A 21,218-nucleotide genomic window follows, 5' to 3' on the forward strand; every position below is an offset into this window, starting at 1 on the left:
AGGCTCAGCTCAATAAACTGGCCGCTCATCAGCTGTTTTAGAGGACAGACCTAGTGTAGGCTCAGCTCAATAAACCAGCCGCTCATCAGCTGTGTTGGAGGACAGAGGCGGTGTAGGCTCAGCTCAATAAACTGGCCGCTCATCAGCTGTGTTGGAGGACAGACCCAGTGTAGGTTCAGCTCAATAAACCGGCTGCCCATCAGCTGTTTTGGAGGACAGACCTAGTGTAGGCTCAGCTCAATAAACCGGCCGCTCATCAGCTGTGTTGGAGGAGAGAGGCGGTATAGGCTCAGCTTAATAAACTGGCCGCTCATCAGCTGTTTTGGAGGACAGAGGCGGTGTAGGCTCAGCTCAATAAACTGGCCGCTCATCAGCTGTGTTGGAGGACAGACCCAGTGTAGGCTCAGCTCAATAAACTGGCCGCTCATCAGCTGTGTTGGAGGACAGACGCAGTGTAGGCTGAGGTGAGAATGGGCACCCGCAGTGCAGGGGTTTCTCTCACAGCGGTCTCGCTGGACCCCTTTCCTCATGGCACACTCGGGAGGAACCAGCCCCAAAGCTGTGCTGACTCATGACAACCGAGGGCCATGTGAGGCAGCAGAGGCCACTGGCATCTCCTGTTAGCCTTCTCATTTCGTTTAGGTGGTGATTCCCACCCTCTGTCTTCTGACACTTGAACGGCAGTCATCAGCAGGGGCAAAGGAGATTTCATTTGAATTCTGGCTTCTTCCTTCATCTCTTATATTTCAGTGGGTATCAGCCAAGGAACAGAGAACAGAATAGAAATGTGGCAGGAAAAGGCTAAAGGAGAAAGTAGAAAATGGAAATGTGGCCCCTACAGTATGGAACGTGCAGCAGTAAGGGTAGCCGTTGTCTCTGCTCTCAACGGTCCTAAAACCACGTTGCTGAGTAAAATCTTCAGGTCACCTCCAAACCATGCTGGCCAAAAAGAGCCTTGGGAAGAAGAAAGGCCCCCTAGACACATGCGCTTCTGGGTTTAAGCCCTGGGACCAAGCATGATTGGAATTTTAACTAGTTGTATGCGAGCGTATTACGGATGAAGATGAAATCTACAGATTGAAATAGCTGGAATGAGCCTCTTCCATAGACTAGAGTTTAGAGTCACCTGAAAGCATTTGCCTGCTCATCACTGATGTGTAGCTCGGAAGATAAATGCTGTACATTTGGAGCTTGAAAGAGTGACTTTCTTTCCGTTGAGGTTTGAGGTTGGTGATGGGAACACCATCACTTCCTTTGGCTAAATTTTAAAAGTTGTGCAAAAGTCGCAAGTTCCTTTCTTCTGTAGGCTTTTCGCTAAAGGGCTTCCTGAACGCGAAAGAAACTCCTCCAATTATTTAAAATGATGTGGAGATTAATGTTTAGAAACAAAAAGCTCACAGGCCTGGTGAGTATGGTAGTAATGCCCCTTGCTAATGAAGTTGCTGACTGTAAATATGTCCTGTGACTTAAAGGAATTCTTTCTTCGTTTCCATTTTCACAGGGCAAAAGTGACTCAGCTGCCTCCAAGACAAAGGTAGCTGGATCCGCAGAGGTAAGAAGCATTCCTGTGGGTTCGTTTTTTTCCATGTTCACGTGAGTTACATTTTTTTTTTAAAGTTAAACATAAAGTCTTGTTCAGTTTATTGAGTTGTTTCACGGTGCCCAGAGTCCAGCAAGGCAAGCCATGAAGAGCTTTTAGAAGGCTGGACCACTCCACAGGAAAATGTGAATTTTTTGGTATCCTGTGGGGAATCCGAGTGCTTTATGCAGTAACGTCCTTGTACAGCAGCGGCTGCCTAGCGTGCTAAACTGGGGATGTCATCTTGCGATGTATTATGATTTGAGTTTGATTCTGAATCTGTGCATCACTTTATGTCCAATATTCCTTTTAAAACTATGATGTGCCTTCAAAATAAGCTGGAATTACCAGAGGCAGAAGCGAGCCATGACAGCGAGGCAAAGGTGGGTGCTGAAGCTGCCCAGGGCTGTGTCTGTCCTCCCGGTTTGCGGGTTGGTTGCTGACTCGTGTGTGTGGCTCAGCAACAGTTTTTCTAGGAATTAGGACTAAAATAGATAATTTTAGATGGAGGTAGATTTCTCCTATTTCAAGTATCTATCTGGTTTTAATACCTTTATTAACAAAACATTTTTGAAGATAGTTTAATGGCTGTTTTCAATCCCTTTGGGCTGGATCACGCAGGTGAAATGTAATAAGTCAGTAATCACGCCACGTGCAGTTGTGATGCCATGGGATTGGTCATCCTTGGAGCCGCGCCTCTGCAGTGGTCGCCGCAGGCTAAATGGGTCTGCTCCCTGTAGGTGCCAAACGGGTCATTGGAAGTTGGTTTCTGGTTGAGCTTATTCTCATCTACGCTGATGTCTTAAACTGTGCTGTAGTTCACGTGAAACGAAAATACTCCTGATTTTCTGGCAGCTTTCCTGAAGCTAAAAAGCAAAAATATAATAATAAGGTTAAAAAGGTCTTCTGAGGACAGCATGAGCTCTGCCACAGGGGTCTTGCTGGGCAGCAGGTGGCCCTTGGAGCTGCCCAGGGAGGGCACTGCACAAGGGTGTGGCTGCCTTTTCTCAGCGCGGTCGCCGGGGCCTGCAAGTCCCTGACGGGAGAGGCCGAGTCCTACCTGGTTTTAGGTGGTCCCAAATCCTGGAGGAGAGGTCCCTGCTGCATTCCATTGCCAACAATGCTTGACACTTGAATTCCACTGTTTTACTTTTTCAATACTTGTGGTACTACTATCTGGGTCTGAACGCATTTTGCATAACTTGAGTCTCCTTATTGGACTGTGGAACTTGTGTTTTGTACGGTTGATGGTGACTGTGCAAAGGTGATGAGTGGGCACACAGAATCTCAAGCTGGTTCTGACTATTTCAGCTAAGGGGTTAGGCAAATGACTGACTCCCCAGTTTGGATTACATCCTAACTTATATCACCTCAGCAAACAAGGCCTGCTGGCATGGGAGGAACACAGTCTTCTATTCGTTTCTCATAATCTCTTGTCAGTCTGGTCCATAATCTATTCAAGAAAAAAAGAGTCAGGCTATAATTGGTGATTCTTAGCAAAACTTGATGTGGCTTTATCCAAATGTGTGACAAACTGTGTTTCTTGGCAAATGAAAAGTTTTATTATTATCTATATCATCCCAATTCACACCTAGCCTGAGCACTCTACAGAAAGATGACACGTTCCAATACTGGGTGTTTCTCCTCTCTTGGTCATAGCAGTGAACGCTGGGCCAGTGGCACAAGCATGGGTCTGGTGGGTGCTGCACACTGAGTTCAGGGCTGGGGTAGGGTGTGGGCACCCTTGGAGAGCCGTTCCTTCCTAAATTAACAGCCAGGCCGGCCAGGTGTTAGCCATAAGTGCCATAGTTGGAATTGGAAAGTGTTCCCAGGTGAGCGGCTGTTTCTGCCAGGACACTGTGTCTGGTCACATCCTAGGGTCAAAGCATGGGAGAACCCCAGGAGCCATGTGGCCACAGGGTCTCTGTGGGCTGAGGGCCAGCAGAATCCCCTCCACTGCCTTTAGCCTTGGAGCAGGTTAAACTCCTGGCAATGTTCCCAGATTCGCTTTGAATTTGATAGGCAGGAACCCCATAGGTTTAGGATAAAAAACGCAAATCAGATCTCACACAGCATCACCCAGGAGCAGTCCAGAAGTCTGACAAGGTAGGAAGGCAGCAGTGATTGCCAAATGAAGGCTTTAACTCTCCCTCTGCTGATCATTCTGGTTTTTTTTTCCCCCTCTCTCTCCCTCCCTACCCACTCCTCTCTGTACATAATTTTTAAAAAGACTCCACGAAAGTTGATGTTCAACAGATTGTTATACCAGGTTAGAGGATTCCAGGGTCTTCTGCTGAAACTCCTAACACAGACTGAGCCTCTGAGGCAGAGGCAGGTGCCCCTGCTGCTTCGCTAAGCAACATTCGGCTGCTCACCAGGACGGTCCCAGAAGCATGGATGGCACTAACACAGCAGTCAGCGTCTTTCATGGATTTTGCCTAATGAGTCCTGCAAGGTGCCTCTAGTTCCACAGCTAATTGTATGTCCTCTTTCTCCATCATGATTTCACTCTTTATGTATTTGCCTTTATAAAAAATGAAATTTTAGAAGAGACACAAAGGAGGTTCCAGTTCCAAAGGGAGGATGTTTTCTTTTGTCCACACCCAACCTCAACCAGAACAGGGGGAGTTCGTCCCGGGCCACTGCTGCCCGCTGAGGCCCTCTCTGGGTCTCCTCCTCTTTCTTCCCTTTTCTTACAGGCTTCGAAGTGAACACACATGCCCTGTGTTATAGAGCTGCATTGATCCGCCACCTGTCAATTGTGTGGGACTTGAATAAAGAAAAAGTAATTGTTCCTCAGATTTCCAGCTATTGGAAGGACAGAAATGTGAGCACTCTTATTACGGTGCAGCGGTGGCCAAGGTAGCGATTTTACACGTGGGGACACAGAGGCAGACTCCAGTCGCGGAACAATAAAACCCCCAAGGTTTGCACCCAAACAGTGAGAGCAGGCTCTGCCGTGGTTAGCAATCCATGCACACACTCTGTGTCGGCCGGCTGCCTGACACCAGGGTGTGTGTGTGTGTATGTGTTTGTGGAGGTGTTGTCTTTAGTTCTTAATAATTTGGGAAACAATGTGTTCTTTTGTCAGGTAACTTGATAGGCAAATAAAATAATGAGGTGACTCAAACTGAGTCCTTTGCAAAGCAACTTAGGGAGCTGCAGTGCGGGGGTGAAGCCTGGAACACTGTGGACACTCAACACATTCTGGCTGAATGTTCACCCTTCCTGAGTCCCTTTGAGGCTTGCTGGCAAGTGGAGCTCAGCCTGAAGGGTTCCTGGGTGACAGCAGCATCCCTTAGCTGAGTCACAAAATTAATTTTCCGACTAGGATCCTGAAGGGAGCACGAGTTGGCTTCTCCTTCCGTTTTGTCTTCCTCTAACCATGCTTTCACCTCTGGACCACATTGATCCGGGCCACACTGATCTGCGCGGCCTTTGTGGTCTTGGCTAGAGGGGTGATTTTTCTGTTTTCCTCTGTCTTTTTCATCAAAGCGTTCTATGCCTCTGCCTTGCAAGCTGAAGTGTGTGAGACAGTAGTCACAGGTGTATTTGGCTTTTTGATGGCGTTGCTCATAGGGAGGTGATAGGCTACACTAAAAACTGGGCAGAATCTCGGTAACAAAATTTAAGAGTCTGGTTCTTCAGTCTGTTTCCAGAGACAAAAATTCCAGTGTGGAGCCGTCTCTTCCCGCAGATAGCTGAGCCCTTCCTCTTTGCTAGGGCAACCCCCAGGTAAGGGAGGGACCTTCATTCACTCTTGTAGCGGTGAGTTGGTGCAGACATCTGGGTGCAGCAGGGCTCGGGAGTTGGGAGGCATGTTCCTTGGACTTGTAAACAAAGCCAAGGGAGGAGAGGCACATTAGGCCCGCAGGGCCATGCAGCTGGGTGCAGACACTGTGGGGTGAGTGGGGTGCTGAGGGAAGCTTCTGGAAGAGGGGTGGCAGCAAAAGGAGATACTTGCAGCTAAAAAGGAGCACCTTGCAACCTCTGTGCTGTTGTGCATTCCATCCCCGAACAACCACTGAAGAGACAAATTCCTTTTCCTTCCTGTCGTTACTTGAGTCACTGGGTGGGCTTTCAAAATCTGTGCATTGCACTTCAGCAGAAAATAGTGGTGTAATCAGGGTTAGAATTTGAGCTAGAAAAAATCCTTCGATTGAGGTCATACTTACAAATGTCTTTTTGGGATAGCTGGAGAAAAATCAAAAATTAATTTCAGGGGAAAAAATGTAGATCCAATGTTTTATCATATTCAGCTATAGCCCACCTCCTCACTCCTTATAGAAACAGGTAGGATTTTTAGAAAAAAAGTTTGAAAGGAAAACACACATGCACACAAATCCAAAAATTACCAAGGCTTTTCATTCAGTTGTAGAATTATATGTAATTTTTATTTTCTTCATATTTTTATAATTTCCAAAGAAATCTATATTGCTAGTACAATAATTATATTTCAAAGTTAAATATAATTTAAGCAATAGGCTTAAAGTTAAGGCTCAACTTATTCTAAAAATTTTTTAAATAGCACTATTATCATTGGGTGATGATACGGTACGGATTTAAGTTATTCAGTGTATCTTGGGTTTAGTGACGTGGATAGGTCTTGTATCTCAGGCAATTTCACCAATTGAAGGTATCCTCTATTCACTGACATGAAACGAAGTATTGAATCCATTAATTGAACAAGTCACTGCCACTTACCAGTGCAACCCAAAAGACGTCATCATGATAATTATATACCTCAGGCTACCCAAAGGGAATGTTTTGTTTGGAATTTGTAATTCACCCTGAGAGTTTCTTACATCATAATCACAGCCATTACGACATTGACCTTCAGTGAACTGGAAAGTGGTTAACTGTTTTGTTTGTAACAGGCTGGAGGACCGTGTCACCGTGAAGGGAGCATATATTCAACCTCCCTTACCCTGTTCAGAAGAGCTGCTAGTCACCGAGTGCCTGCCATTGCCCCAGCCAATTTTTTCATAATCACTGTTTCTTTATATTACTTTTAGTATTGCCATTTTACAGATGAGGAGATGAAGCTCAAAACAATTAAGTAAATCGCTCAGTCATGCATCTAAAATGTGATGCTTAGCCCCGTGTCTTTCAAAAAAGTAAGATGCTCTTTGAATTTTCTTACTGAAATGCCAGTTCCACATCTTACACCTTCTACACCACTTTAAGCCAGCACTTTCTAAATCAAGGTCTCAGAAAATAAGAGCTATTGGGAATGATGGTTATCCTTTATAATCTACTAAAAGTTAAAGTCATTATCTTGTTATTACTGCAGGATTTATTGAGCCTCAATGTGTTGGTGCACACTGAGCCTGTCCCTGGGCTGCGGATGTAATAAGGAACCTATTTCATCCCACACTAAGTGGGCAGCAGGGATCTTGGAGGTGGGAGCAGGTGCAGGGGCCACAGCTAAGGAGGGCTGACTGTGCTCGTGGCTGTGGGTTGTCACCACACGTCCCGGAGCGTCCTCTACTTGAGGGCTGGTGTGTTGGGTGCGCCTGCTGACCTGCAGCCCTGGCAACATCTGGGAGCTTCCTATGGCACTCAGCTTTGTGGAGTCCAGTGTCAGGAGCACTGTTTATGAGTCCAGAGATGCCGCACATACTACCCATGCTGGCCGGTCACTTGGAGGCTCACTCCAGGGCTGTGGTTCTCTTCACGTGGCCTAACTTCTAGGTCCTTTCCTTGTTCAGCACAGTGGCTGTTCCTCCTGCCACCTGCTCTGGAGCTGGCAGGGAGGAGAAAGCCCCAGGCTGCAGCTGAGAGACCCAGGCGGGGTCGCCCCATTGGCCATTTGGTCTTGGGAAGGTCATGCCACCTCCATGGGTGTATGTTGAGAGGACAGAACTCAGTAGAGAACATCAAGGCTTGAACATGTGAATGCAGTGAATGCCGAATGAAGGCTTTAACTCTCCCTCTGCTGATCATTCTGGTTTTTTTTTTCCTCTCTCTCTCCCTCCCTACCCACTCCTCTCTGTACATAATTTTTAAAAAAACTGCACGAAAGTTGATGTTCAAGGCTGTGGAAGTGCTTTGTTGTTCCTGCATATGTGTGTTGATTCACATGTATATGAACACACACGTTGTGTAGTGTGTAAATGTGTGAAATACGTAGCATGTGACTGTAGCATGTGTTTACACAGGTGCTTGCATGGATGTAGGTGTCACTGTGGTGGCCGCTGTCCGAGTCCCTGTGCCACATCTTCCTCGCATTGTCAGGGGTTGTGGGCTCATGGCTGCAGGCTCCTTCTGGTTTGTTTTTCACAGCGTGAGAGCACCCGGCTGTGCCTGGGGAAGTGCAGCCACACTCAGTGTGGTCAGTGACAGGGACCCTGACTCCTCCCCAACCCCCTGCTCCCTGCCCCACTCTGCTTCCCCACCTAGGCCTGGGGCATGGCCTCCAGCCTTCCTGCAACCACCCTCGCCTGCCTTCTCACTGTGGCCAGATTTCACTCCTTCAGCTTCACTGATCTGCCTTGTGAGGAGAGAAGTGCGGGTCCCATGCTGTTAGACCTGATCCTTGCATTCCAGCACCTCCTCAGGGCTTGCCGTTCTTGACACCTTCCTTTAGGGAGCATCCTGCTCCTTGGCCACCCTGGGGCAGAACCTCCTACCCTTCCTCCCACTTCACAGTCTTCCTCTTCAGGCACCTCCTGGTGTTCTTCCCTCTGCCCATCACTAAAATGTCCCTGGCCTTCAATGACCCTGACCACACTGCGGTGTGCAGTGCCAGGTCTCTTCCCAGCCCTGAGGTGGGGCTCAGCCTCATTTCTCTCACCCTCTGACTCATGCCCTCCCCAGTGGGAGTGGAGTCCCGGCACCACATGGTCCTCAGAGCGGGGAGCGACGCAAGGCACGGGACACTCAGAAGCCCCGCACATGGCAATTCCTCACGCTCACAACTCCCCAAACACTTCACATTCTTTCCAACTGAACAACAAGAACCCTAACAGAAGTTGCTTTACAGCAGGTCATGGACAGTGTTGTGTCGGCCACACAATTCAGCATTTGGTGGCGGACATGGACAAGGCCGGTTGTGCCGTCATGGATCTGAAAACAATCTTCAAAGGACTGCTGGGTGCGCCTCTTTCTCGCGGTACATGGACAGGCACAGCTCTGGATTTGCTGGGATTGTCTGTACTTGGTTATTACCATGGGGCCCTTGGGACTTGATTTGTAGCAGCGAACTAACAAAGTCATCGCCGTCCATCTGTGCGGCGCCTCGCTGCCTACAAAATGCCTTTTCTCCATGCTCTGATCCGTACAGGGAGGTGGTAAAGAAATGGACAGCTCTTTCTTACTAACTTTCGGTGTCCAAGGTTGTTCCCCCAAGGAAATCCAGGTTTCCCTTCTTTGCTCCTGTTTTTCCTTTGCTTTTCTTTGGTAAATCCTTACAGAATACTGACTATGTTCTCAGCACCTTACAGTGCCAACTCGTGTGACCCTCACAACCAGAGGAAGTAGTCACTCTCATTACTGCTCTCTCCCATTCTACAGATGAGAGCATGGAGGCAATTAAGTTGTACCAGGTGACACAGCCAAGTGGTGGAGTCATGGATTTGAACTGAGCCGTGTGGCTTTAGGGTCTTAACTGTGATTCTATGATGTAGGCATTTACTGAAATCAAAGATAATTTACTCTTGCAATTTATTTTGTGGAAATCACATTTTTCCATTTTCTTAATGTAACCCTTTAATGACTCCAAAAGAATTTAAAATTATTCTTAACATTGCTTTTTCCATGCTAAGTGAATGCCCCCTGACGGGCTTCAGCTAAACCTGGAAACCAGAACCTGTAAGGCAGGAAATGTGTTTCCTTCGATGATGCTGATACTGCTGCTGGGACTTCTCCGTTACTGGGTCCCAAATATTTTTAGTTTAAGACTCTCTGTTTGAAATTTAATGACAATAAATCACAGACCCCACCTTATAGTAGCTATATTTTTGCTATCCATGCATTGAGGAGAGCCGCTGAACCCATCAATAACTTCCAAAGAAAACTGGACTTTATTCATGCTTGCAGCTATTATCACAGAAGCATGTGAAACCGTTTCTTTGACCCACGGAAGGTCACCTGTGTACCTGTGTTTCCACCTGCGTTCTGCGGTAGCCTTGGTGCCCACAGGCCTCAGATCTCGTGGTGCAAGGCTCAGGGTCATGGCTTGCTCCCCTTTCCATGTTGACTCCTGAAAGTCGGGGCAGGAGTGAAGGTCGTTTCCTGGGAGTGGACCGGATGGGAAGGTGCTATTCCTTCTCTGTGGAGCTGTTGATTTATTTACCTGTGAACTGGGAGCAAACAGGACTTTCACGTGAGGCTGAGTGAGTCTCTCAGGGACCGCGGTACACAGCAGGGTGTAAGCCTGGTGCTGGCTTACAGCTCGGTGCGAGATCCTGAGTGATTCGAGATCAGCTCCATAAGGGAAAATGAGGCCAGTTTCCCAAGATACTTTCACTTAAGAACGTGACTTTACACACTCCATGTGCTAGGGACCACGCCAGGTGCTGTGGGGCAATTTGAACTTCATGTTCCCTCCTCCCTTTAACATGCACACACACACACATGCGCATAGACATATAAACACACACACGTACACTGCATGCACACACATGCATACCGATTGCCTTAGACATACAAACACACTCATGCACAGTGCATGCACACACATGCATACCGATTGTCTTAGACATACAAACACACACATGCACACTGCATACACACACTCATGCATACCGATTACCTTAGACTTACAAACATACACGCACACTGCATGCACACACACATGCATACTGATTGCCTTGAACAGTGCTAAGGTTGAGCCAACAGGGCTAAGTGGTAAAGAGCGACCACAATTTGGTTTTGCGTCTGAGGGAGAATGTGGTAAAACGTGAGGAGACAGAGGGGTGGACACAGGGACACCACTGTCCTAGTGCCTGGGCTGTGTGGCCTCTTTGGGCCTCAGTTTCCTTTTGGTGAAACCAGTACCTAAGGTTTCTGTCACTTGTCTTGGTCCAGATGGGACAGACCGTGTACCTCTGTGGTGACACCAGGGCCTTCCTGTGACAGGGCCTACTTCTCACTCCTGTCTGCAAGGCTTCTTTCCCATGAGGTCACCGGCAGGGCTATCCTTGGCCACTTTCTCAGAGGTCCAGGGGGCTGGGAGACAAGGTTACCCCATCTGGAGCTCTACCCTCCCTGGGCTCTTTGTTCTCGCCGTGAAACTGAGGTGCAGGGGATAACTTGCGCCCTCCACAGTGCCTCAAATGCCAGGAGACATTTCCCTTCCACTCCATTCCCAACAGATAGGACACAGCCATACAGTCCCGCCTTCCTATCTCACCGGGGCCTAGGAAGGGGAAAGGTACAGTTCACTCCCAGCGGTGTCTTCAACAAAGGCTAAAGTCATCCGTCTGATTCTCTATGGGTCCAAAGATATGGAAGTGAACTACTAGGTTTTCCAGAGGAAGACACAAAATATTGCTTCCAGGCTGAGCTGCTGATGGTCTAATGGAAACACGAAACAGATGCTTTCTGCTGCATGGTGGTTGTTTATTCTTTGGGCTGAATTTGTGAGCATTTTGGTTCTGCTGCTGGAGGATGGATGCTTACATGACAACAATAGCAATGCTTTTAAAGCCGTAGCCAATACACAGTGATAGCTGCTTTTCACCAATTAGCCGGAGATGTTTTCAAAATAATGTCTTTAAAAATGTATTTGGTAGATGAGTAAGCCAAGATTGTTATAAAGATTTCCCATGGCATAAAATAAAAGGTGGCCAGGTGGGGTGGCCCATGCCTGTAATCCCAGCACTTTAGGAGGCTGAGGCGAGTGGATCACTTGAGGTCAGGAGTTCGAGACCAGCCTGGGCAACATGGTGAAATCCTGTCTCTACTAAAAATAAAAAATTTAGCCGGATGTGGTGGCACGTGCCTATCATCCCAGCTACTTGAGAGGCTAAAATACGAGAATTGCTTAAACCCGGGAGGCGGAGGTTGTAGTGAGCCAAGATCACACCACTGCACTCCAGCCTGGGCGACAAAGCGAGACTCGGTCTCAAAAATAAATAAAAGGCAATTTCTTGCCATCATCACCATGACAACATTCAGTTTACAAACTCACATCCACCTGTGATTAAATGCCATTAAAAATGAAAGGTTTCCATTGCAAACCCTCTAGCTCTCACACAACCACCATTTAGCCAGAGACCAAAGGCCTGATTGATTTTGCTAATGCACTTTCAAAAGTACCAAGTCCTGGAAAATTTCCTTTTAATTCTTATGGAAGTTTGGATTGAGTTGCATTTAGGATAACTGTAAATACAGATACCAAAAACCAAATCACTGTAGTTGAGGATTATTCAGACCCTTTGCGTCTCCATTTCCCCCATCCGATTCTCCTTTCCCCAACTCAGTATCCATGCACGTTGCCATCAGGTTGGAAATAGGAAGAGGGATTGCCAGTGAGCAGGCTGTTTTAAGCAATTCCAGCAAAATATGTGGTGCAGGAAAGATGAACATTTTTGGCCGAGTCATTTTCAAGCTTTCTCGTGGCTTGCAGTAATCTAACCTATGCTGGTTTCCTGTTGCCAGGAATGGTAGAATCGACCTGGAGTCCTCACAGTCTCAAACCAGAACGGATGGGGACAGGGGTGGTGCTCACGTACTCTGTGCAATGATCTCATCACCCTGACATTCAGTAGATAGCTTTGGTGAGTTCATCTTTGATGTAGTTCAATTGCTTTGCTTGACTCTTGGGTATTTTTTCTTTGGGGATTAGACCAGCTCAATATATCCTTAAAAGAAGATGTTTACACAGTTGTAAACACAATGTTTGCAATTTCTTAAGAAGCGTTTTAATTTTACTCTGTGTGCAAAATAACCTAGGGAAATATTTGTTCACCAAAGTGAGCCCACCTTCGTCTCTCCAAATCGCCATCCCCAGGGGCCACTGATTTGCCTAAGCTGGGAACACTTCCCTACATGAGCTGCGCATCTTTGCCAACCAATTGAGTAGGTTACAGACAGTGAAAAGAAACCTTCCATTTTCATTCCTGTGTATTTGAAACAATACCGGGCCCAACACCACACCCTCAAACAAAAATTTAGTAAAAATTTCCAAATCTCAATCAAGCCTGAATACTATATATTTTAAAATTAAAAAAGTATTTATGAAGGACCACAGAGTTAAGTTTTCAGGAAAATATATTGTCCTCCTTTGACACTTAGAAATCCCGTGCAGTAGGGCTCTACAGAGCACAAACCTCTCTGTACGATGGTGGGAATGGCACTGCGTTGACCACTGGGCGAGGATACGGACTGGGTTGCAGCTGCGTCTTCCGCAGGAGCTGAGGCTGCAGCTAGTGGTAGACGGTGTAAGAAGACATCACCAGTGTGTTTCCAGGAAGCAGGAGTGCCTATTTCTGTGAAAGGCTGCACATGTATTTTAAGATCCAGCATTTTCAAAGAGGTGAAATGTGGATGTGCATTCATTTTAGGGAAAAGAAACAGAACTGGGATTGTTTTAAAGCTCCTGATGATTTGACAGAGAGAAGTCAAGGCTGAAACACTCCCGCAGTGCTGAGACCCAAATAAAATCATGCATGCGAAATTTGGTGAGACTAGAAAGAGCCTTAGTTTCTGTTAATCTCCTGGTGTTATTATTTTGTGCCAGCAAAAGTAGCAAAAGGTAATTGAGAAATTTTGGAAGACAGAGGCATTTTCTTCTGTTGCCATAACTTGGCCTGTGAACAAACCGTGCTCTCTTCTCAAAGTAACAGCTCAGAAGTGTGACCGTTCTGCTTAGAATGTAATATTTGCCAACGACTCCAGAATAGAAAAAAAAGTGTATATCATGGCAGATGTATGGCATATGTTTCTAAAGACGTTATATTATAGATTCTTAATAAAGTTCCTATAGTGGAAACTAGGGTTAATAAAAATGATACCTTAGGAAATCCCTCTGAAGGACTGACCAAAGCTCCTCTCCGTTGTTATTTACCTCAAGTATGTATGTATCTGTGTAGATCACACACACCTGCACACACACAGGCACACACACACATACACACACACACACATACACACACACACGAATGCAACATTGACCTGGATAAATGAGTTTTAATCAGCTCTGCATTCAAAGGAAAGAACATACACCATGTGTGCTCTGGAAGCCACAAAATGGGTGAAAAGTTGTTTTGGTAGAACCCGTTTCCTGAAATGCAACCACTGGAGAAAGGACAATTGCACTTCAACTATTTCTGTCTGATTGGGAAGGAAATATTCTTTATCTCAATGTCTTGGAATAAGGAAGGTGTGGACAGGACCCCGTCTTTCAGCACCGCACTGCCCTAAATCAAGGTCATTTCTATCCATTTCAGTCTTAAATTTCCTCTTTGCCTTTGATTCCTTCTTTTCACGTCCTGTGTTTTTATATGTTTATTTCCATACCTGCATCCTTAGCCATGACCTCTATTGTCTGTCATCTCAAAGGCGACTGTCAGTTGGTAGGTCTCTTCTGTTGCATCTGTAGGTTTTCAGAGAAGGCTGTTTATGTATTAACAAGAAGCTATACCAGTAAGCAAAGGAAACTCCGCCAGTGTCCTGGGTCTGACTCTGAACCTGCCGCCTGCACTCAGCAGCTGCCAATCACGTGGAGCCCTGGACACTTCTGGCGGCACCAAGGCAGGGCTCCATGGCAAGTGAAAGCAAGAAAGGGGCCGATGTTCTGGAAATGTGGGAACTCAGTTTTGATCAGGAAAACAAAGCAAATGTTTATGTTAGCCAGAGAGAACATATCCGAGTTAGCCCAGGAGGAGGTTGGAGACAGAGCGTGCGTGCATGTGCACGTGCCTGTCTCTGGGGCAGAGGCATCATCTGAAGGGGTAATACAGGGTGATGCCATCCTTGCACCCTTGGTGTGCATTCATTGACCCAGTGCCGCCTAAAGAAATAAGCAACCATTTTCATTCACCTTCCTCCTACCACTGGCTCCTCCTTTCTGTTTAAATGACACAGAGAAGGACCGAGGTGTCTTTTCATGTGCTGCTAAGGCACGTTGCCAGCCTGGCTGTGGGCAGGTGGGCAGGTGTGCATTGGCGAGGACCTCAGGCCTGCCCCTCAGAGTGTCTTTGACGGTTTCTGACATTTTATTGACTCCAAGTGACGCTTCTGCTTTGCCGGCTTCTGCCAGATGTTGTGTTCCAGCCTGCTGGATTCGGAGCAGCATGAGTAACTTCACGTTCGCATCAGAGGAGATGGCCAGCCTTGGGGCTGAGGTTTTCTCAGCTTCTCTCCTTTGCTTCTGAGTTTGCAAAGGGGGCGTTTTGTCTGCAGCCAGAGCATTTTCACCTCACAGCTGGTGCCTGTGAGGGGCAGGGCTCCTGGCTTGGGAATCTGTGGCTGCCCGGAGAGGGGTGAGGGGAGGGAAGAGGGGCTGTGCGGTGCAGCTGCCTGGTGAGGGCGGGCGCAGCAGCCCAAGAGGTGATAAAAGGAGTGGCGGCTGCCCTGGCAGAATGGCTGGACGGCGAGGGGAGCCCGGCCCCAGGGCCCTGGGGAGTGCATCATGATGATCAGGCTGCCGCACAAGAAGCTGCAGAGACTGTTCCTCAGAAAGGTAAGGGAGGGCACGGGGGAAATGGGGGTCCCGGGGAGCTTGGCAGTTTTTATTTATTGCTGGGAAATCACAGGTGTGACAGAGCTTGAGGGGCCAGGGGCAGGCTGTTTTCTGGGCAGAGTGAAATCTCACAGATCATGAACACAGGTCTCAGAGCGGTGCCAAGAGCAGGTCCGCGTGTCTGGCTGGCCGAAGTTTGCCTTGTTTTTAATTTATCTTGTATTTGAGCCCAAGAAAACTTACTATTTCTATTCCCAAGTGTATTTTCACAACTGAGGGGAAGGGTGTCTGGAATTTTTCTGCAAGTGCAGAAGCAAAGGGGAGAAAATATGACAAAGCTGACGTTTATTTTTACTGTTACTAAAAGGTAAAGTTTTGGGTGAAGAGAACCAACTCATCAAGAGCTAGCAGTTTGCCCTTTAAAAAATTGTTTCTGCTTTTTTTTTTTTAATGGTGAAATGTGTGTAAGATTTTTCAGTTTTAACCATTTTTAAGTGCACAGTTCGGTGGCATTAAGTACATTCACACTGGGCAGCCACCAGCACCGCCATCTCCAGGATGTTTTCATCATCCCAAGCTGAAGCTCTGTTCCCATTAAACACTCCTTGTTCCTCCCGCCCTTAAGGTTGCCCATTTTATTTTAGTATTTATTTTTATTTTATTTTATTTTTTGAGACGAAGTTTCGCTCTTGTTGCCCAGGCTGGAGTGCAATGGCGCAATCTCGTTTCACCACAACCTCCACCTCCTGGGTTCAAGCGATTCTCCTGCTTCAGCCTCTTAAGTAGCTGAGATTACAGGCATGCACCACCACGCCCGGCTAATTTTGTATTTTTAGTAGAGACGGGGTTTCACGGTGTTAGCCAGCACGGTCTCGATGTCCTGACCTCGTGATCCACCTGCCTTGGCCACAAAATATAATTTTAAGGAATATTTACATTTTATTTTGAAATTACTCCTAAAATAATGTTATTTCAAATAATTATATAAGGTGAATAAAAGTTGTTTACTTCAACTTTTGGGATTAAGAAAACTGAGCGTAAAGAAAACAGCTGGCTCATCCACACGTGACAAGCACAGACAGGTCTCTAAGTGTGAATTTCAGCTCCTTACCCAGCTCAGCCCTGAGTCTGTTACATCTTGTCATCAGCTTCTCATGCAGTTGTTTGCTTTGATTTAAATAAAGTCACATCAATGCGGGTATTTCCTTATTGACACCCCATCTTATGTCCAAAAGATGTCAGTAAACTTACCTATATTTCATACAAGGCTAAGCCGATCAGTGAGTGTGTCTGTTCGGGTGAAGGAGAGGAGGAGGAGTGGTAGGAAGCTGGGCCAGAGCGGAGTCGCCACGGTGCATGTCAAAAGGATCCCCAGCCCTGCGGAAGGTGGGCCTGGGTCTGACTCTGAGATTGCTGGATTCTCAAGGACTGGAGCACAGCAGGGCAGGCTGGAAACACAAAAACAAAACAAGCAAAATAAATAAACCCCAGTTGTGTAGGTAAACACATCTATTTCTGTTCTGAGCCCTGTGAGAAACATCTCCCGCTGGTCCTCCTAGAGAGGTCACCGGATAAAGGAGTGAGCACCCCAAACAGTATCCATCTAGGAGGTGCTATGCACCTCTTCATAAGGTTTTTGCCGTGCCCCAGGTTGTAGGCTGGGGCAGTAAGGCTAAAACAGAAAGTAGAGAAAGCACTCCTACCGAGAATCCACACGGCAGAGGCCAGCAAGCTGCCCTTGGAAGATCTGCCTTCACCCCAGGGGCCATCGGAGGCCACCTAGAAATATGCGTGGAAGCAAACCTCAGGGCAGCCCTCCGCGGCTTTGGCTGAGGGAATTATACATTTGTTGGAATTCAGTGGCCCTGGGTCTGGGCTCCTTGACCAGCACAGGATTATAGATTTTCTGTGCTCCAGGTTATGAGGAGGGGCCCATGCAATCTGGAAGCTGGAAGGGGTCGTTGAAATCACGTAACCCGTCCCCTTCATTTCACACATGAGGAGGCTGAGGCCCTGACAGTTGAGATTCCTGACCCAAGTTCACCCGGTGGTGAGTGAGTGACGGGGCGGGGCCTGAGCCCGCCACGCTGGACACCCATCTCAGAGCCCTTCCCTGAGACCACAGCGGTCAAACATGGCATTGGGAGGGTGCAGCACACCAGCCTGAGGACTGGGAAAGGGACCTCTACCCGCCTACACTAATCGGGCCTTGTCATTTTCTGCATCTGATACTTTGACATCAGTGGAGAGTAGGAGGCGGCTTGCTGGCCCTGGAGAGGCTGCTTCCCCAGGGTTTCTAATTCCCAGGCACAGCAGGCAACTCACCCAGGAGTGCACTTTTCAAATGCAAACCGACCAATCCAGAGCCCGCCCCCACCACCTCCTTTATGGACTCTCACACTCTGGCCCACATCCCCCGGCCCTAATCCTCCCAGGGCCCAGTACCAGCCAGCCAGGGCAACCCCTTGTCCAGCAGGGCCCACGGGAACGGCCCATACCGGTCAGTCCCATGCAGGCTCAGCCTGGTTCACCTGTTCCTTTCCCAGAAGTCACGTGAAAGGCCCCTGTCCATGCATCCCTGCACCCCCTCTGCCTCCAGACAGGCTCAGTGCATCGCTGAGTGGTCCCCAGGGCTTGGCCGCCTCTCTTGGGGCCTGTGAGTAACAAACTCTCTTTTTGATGACAGTTGTCTCCTGACCTGTTGCCCTGCCACACCTGAATAATAATAAAGCTTAAGTTTTAAAATACTGTCACTTGTTTTTAAAACTGGTACCTTTTGTTTATTCAAGATTCTTCCAACATACGTATTGTGGGAAATGCAAAAATAGGTGAGAATTGTGTCTGAAAAACCATTCCAGGCACTAAGGCGGTCCCAGGCATAGTCATCACTGCATGCACCTCAGGCCTCAGGGAGACTGAGGTCTTGTGTGGCTGGGGCTCGGGGCTGGGTTCCCACGGGAAGACGGACGGCACAGGAGTGCATTACAGATCAAGTTCAAGCATGAGCAAGGGCATTTTCCAGAATTGGGGTTCCTCATCATGCTTATGTTGGGTTAGTACGTTTCTGACAGTCGTCTCTCTTGAAATTTCAGGGAAGCGGGCATCTTCTTGTGGAGGATCCCAGAGCTCTTGATCTGTTATCATTATTAACCATGATAACTCATGGGCAAGGCAGCTCAGTGTATTTTCCCGTTTCATAGTTGCTAACGGCTGTTTAACAACCACAACAAGTGTAGTAATAAGGGCTTTATTATAATAACACAACACATTAACACAATCTAAATAACAGTCAAGATGTGTTTGTAGGGAAGTGACAAACTTTCATAATAACTGTTAACTCTATGTCCCTGTGGATAAATTTTTAAACTGCTGTGTGATTTTATTATCAAACTCATCTGAGTTGTTGTGTGTGTGTGTTTTTACAATATGACATCATAGTATTAATAGGTAGCTGTGGAAGAACATGTAAAAAGGTCAACACAGTGATTTTTATATAAATAGAGGACATTTTGTGTTCAATATAAGACAAGAAAAAAATTCCAACAGCATTACACATGTTTTAAAGTATATTATTGATTCTTTACGGAGGTCAATTTTCAGAAGTTATAACTAACATTTAATTTTTAAGGAGTTTAGTGAAGAATGGATGAGAAAGTCAGTTGAGTGCTGCTGTGTAACCAGAGATGGCGTCTCTTTGTTCAGCCTGAGGAGGAGTGTTCTTCCCTTGCCTAGATTCTTCTTTATTGAGTGCTCAGGTTGTACCAGCTGGGGACTGGGGTAAAACCGTGAATAAGATAGATGGAGCCCTACATCTGGCTTAAGTCTGGCAGGACAGCCAGCCCCTTTGCTCTAGGTAAACCACACACTTCCTACAGAAACAGGGTCACCAGCAAAGAGGAGTTTGCTTTAATGCCACATAAAGGGAGTGGTATCTTGTTCTGCCCTCTGCAGTGACTAAACCCACAGAATAAATTGCTTACAGTTGGTAGGAATGGGCCCTGCATTTCACAGCAAATAAATCCAGGTGCTGAGTTAGGGGACAAAAATATCTACCTTCTCAGCAGAGTATACAAGGCTTAACACAGTGGTGAGGGAGTGGGCCACCATTACCCCCAGAGTATCCATCTACTTGACCCATATTTCACCAAGAAACCATCAATGACAAGCACAAAACTAGGGGGAGAGTCAGGGGAAGAGGCTAATAACCACGCAAAATGGTGTGGGGACAGCAGGTGGGAGAACCAGGTCCTGATCCCTGCTTTACCTTTGAGAGAAATGAATGAACTCTGTTAGTCTCAGTCTTTCTTTCTTTTAAAATACAAGGGTTTGAGTAAATGATCTCTAATACCACGAATCATCCTCTTCTATAATAACCTTAATCATCATTATGGGTCTATCATCTTTGAATTAATTTAAATGTTGAATAACCCATTAATGTTCTTAGCTAATGTCACTTTTTGGAGTGACTATATTCCTATATTTTTACTAATTATAAAATAAGATTTTTAAAAATCTCTCTCTGCCTTTCTGTCTCTTAAGTTTCTCTTTCCATTTATTCTAAATGGCCTCTCTAGACTTCAGTATGTTCCCTCACTCCTGAATGTGAAGCTGAGGTTGGTAAAGTATGTACTCTGGTCTTGCTCTTTGGTGACTGTGGATACACTTCACAGACCTGTGTTTCAGAGGCTGTTTACTCTGTGTGATGTCTTCATCATACTCACAGAGGACCCAGGTTGTGGCTCTACCGCCCAAGTTGCTAGGCTGGCCCATCTGGAAGATCACAGGTTATTAATGATTAAAATAGTTAGAAACAATGTCTTTATTTAAAATAATAAGCATTGTTTTATCTAACTTCTAACAAATGCACGTGAGGCATGGATACAGCCTACAGAGCAAGATATAAAATATCCAGGTATAAACGGACCTGGTGTCACCTTTGAGGTCTCAGGTACTCTTTGGCTGGCCTGTGCTGGCCCCTTTGTCTTCTGGGGCCCCTTTCTCCAAGAAGTCTGGCTTCTGTGCTCCATGCTGTCCTTGCTCCACAGGGCCTGACCTTGAATCATCATGAAGACATGTTCTGTTCGTTCTGTAGATTTCCTGGAGTCTGTGCCACTGTTTGGCTTTGCATAGAATCCCCAAATCAGCTAAGCGCTGGACTTCACTAGGTTGCGAATGGTGCCAAGTCTAATCCAACTGGCTGTGGTGGGAAATGGAAACTTGTGGGGCTTTGAGTGGAAAATTTGGGAATACCTTGATTCCAAGCTCAGACACTTGGACCCCTCTTTCCACGGCTCCAATGGCGGCCCAGCCATTCCAGACACCTAGGCCAGCAGACAAGCCAAGCCCCAAGCCCCTGTTGCCATCTGTTATCTGTCTGGGGCTGGCCGGCCTGGACCTCCTCCACGCCCTGTGGTGCAGCTTTGCCTGCTCTGAGGGGTTACAGGCTCTGCTCAGTTGCCTCCTGCTGCAGAGCAGACCAGAGCCCAGCTGGCTGACCCAGGGGAAGCCCTCCTGTGACTGTGCATTTGACGGGACCCTGGCAGCTGCCTTCCCTGGAATTCATCTGAATTCCTGTATAATCTCCACCCCTTCCTGAACGCACCTGGCCGGTGTGCACTGGTCTTGCCTCCACCTTGGGAAGAACAAGCAGGCGGCTTGGAAGCAGGCTTTTTGAGGTGTCAGGGAGGAGCACGGGGCTGACAAAACTTCCTGCTGATTTGCGGAAGTAATGCTGTAAGATCTTACTGCTTGGCTATTTCACTGCTGAACCTGGAGGCCGGCCATCACCTGCAGCTTGGTGGCACTGCGTGAGGGTTATAAACTTTGTGAGGTGCTGAGTTAGGGGATGCAGAGGCCAGCTTCGGTCACAAAAGCACGCTTCACACTTTCCAGAGTGTCAGCGGCCTCGCCTCTGTTTAGGCAAATAGAATTTGTCCGCTCAGAGAGTTGTACTTTTCCTCCTGAATATGATCACAGTCTACCCAGCAAGAGGGATGGCTCAGCCCTCGG

At 47.1% G+C, this 21,218-nt stretch overlaps 1 protein-coding gene across 1 annotated transcript in view; it reads left to right on the plus strand.

The window, feature by feature from the left end:
* The first annotated feature begins 1,302 nt into the window (after nucleotides 1–1,302).
* Nucleotides 1,303–21,218, plus strand: part of RPS6KA2 (ribosomal protein S6 kinase A2) — a 356,259-nt gene continuing 336,343 nt past the window's right edge. Inside the window, exons 1-2 of the mRNA XM_030928285.1 lie at nucleotides 1,303–1,405; nucleotides 1,502–1,552. Of these exons, the coding sequence (XP_030784145.1) occupies nucleotides 1,361–1,405; nucleotides 1,502–1,552 (96 nt within the window). The 5' untranslated portion in view covers nucleotides 1,303–1,360. The remainder of the gene's footprint in view (nucleotides 1,406–1,501; nucleotides 1,553–21,218) is intronic.

Source organism: Rhinopithecus roxellana, chromosome 4, assembly GCF_007565055.1.
Source record: "Rhinopithecus roxellana isolate Shanxi Qingling chromosome 4, ASM756505v1, whole genome shotgun sequence".
Taxonomy (NCBI): domain Eukaryota; kingdom Metazoa; phylum Chordata; class Mammalia; order Primates; family Cercopithecidae; genus Rhinopithecus; species Rhinopithecus roxellana.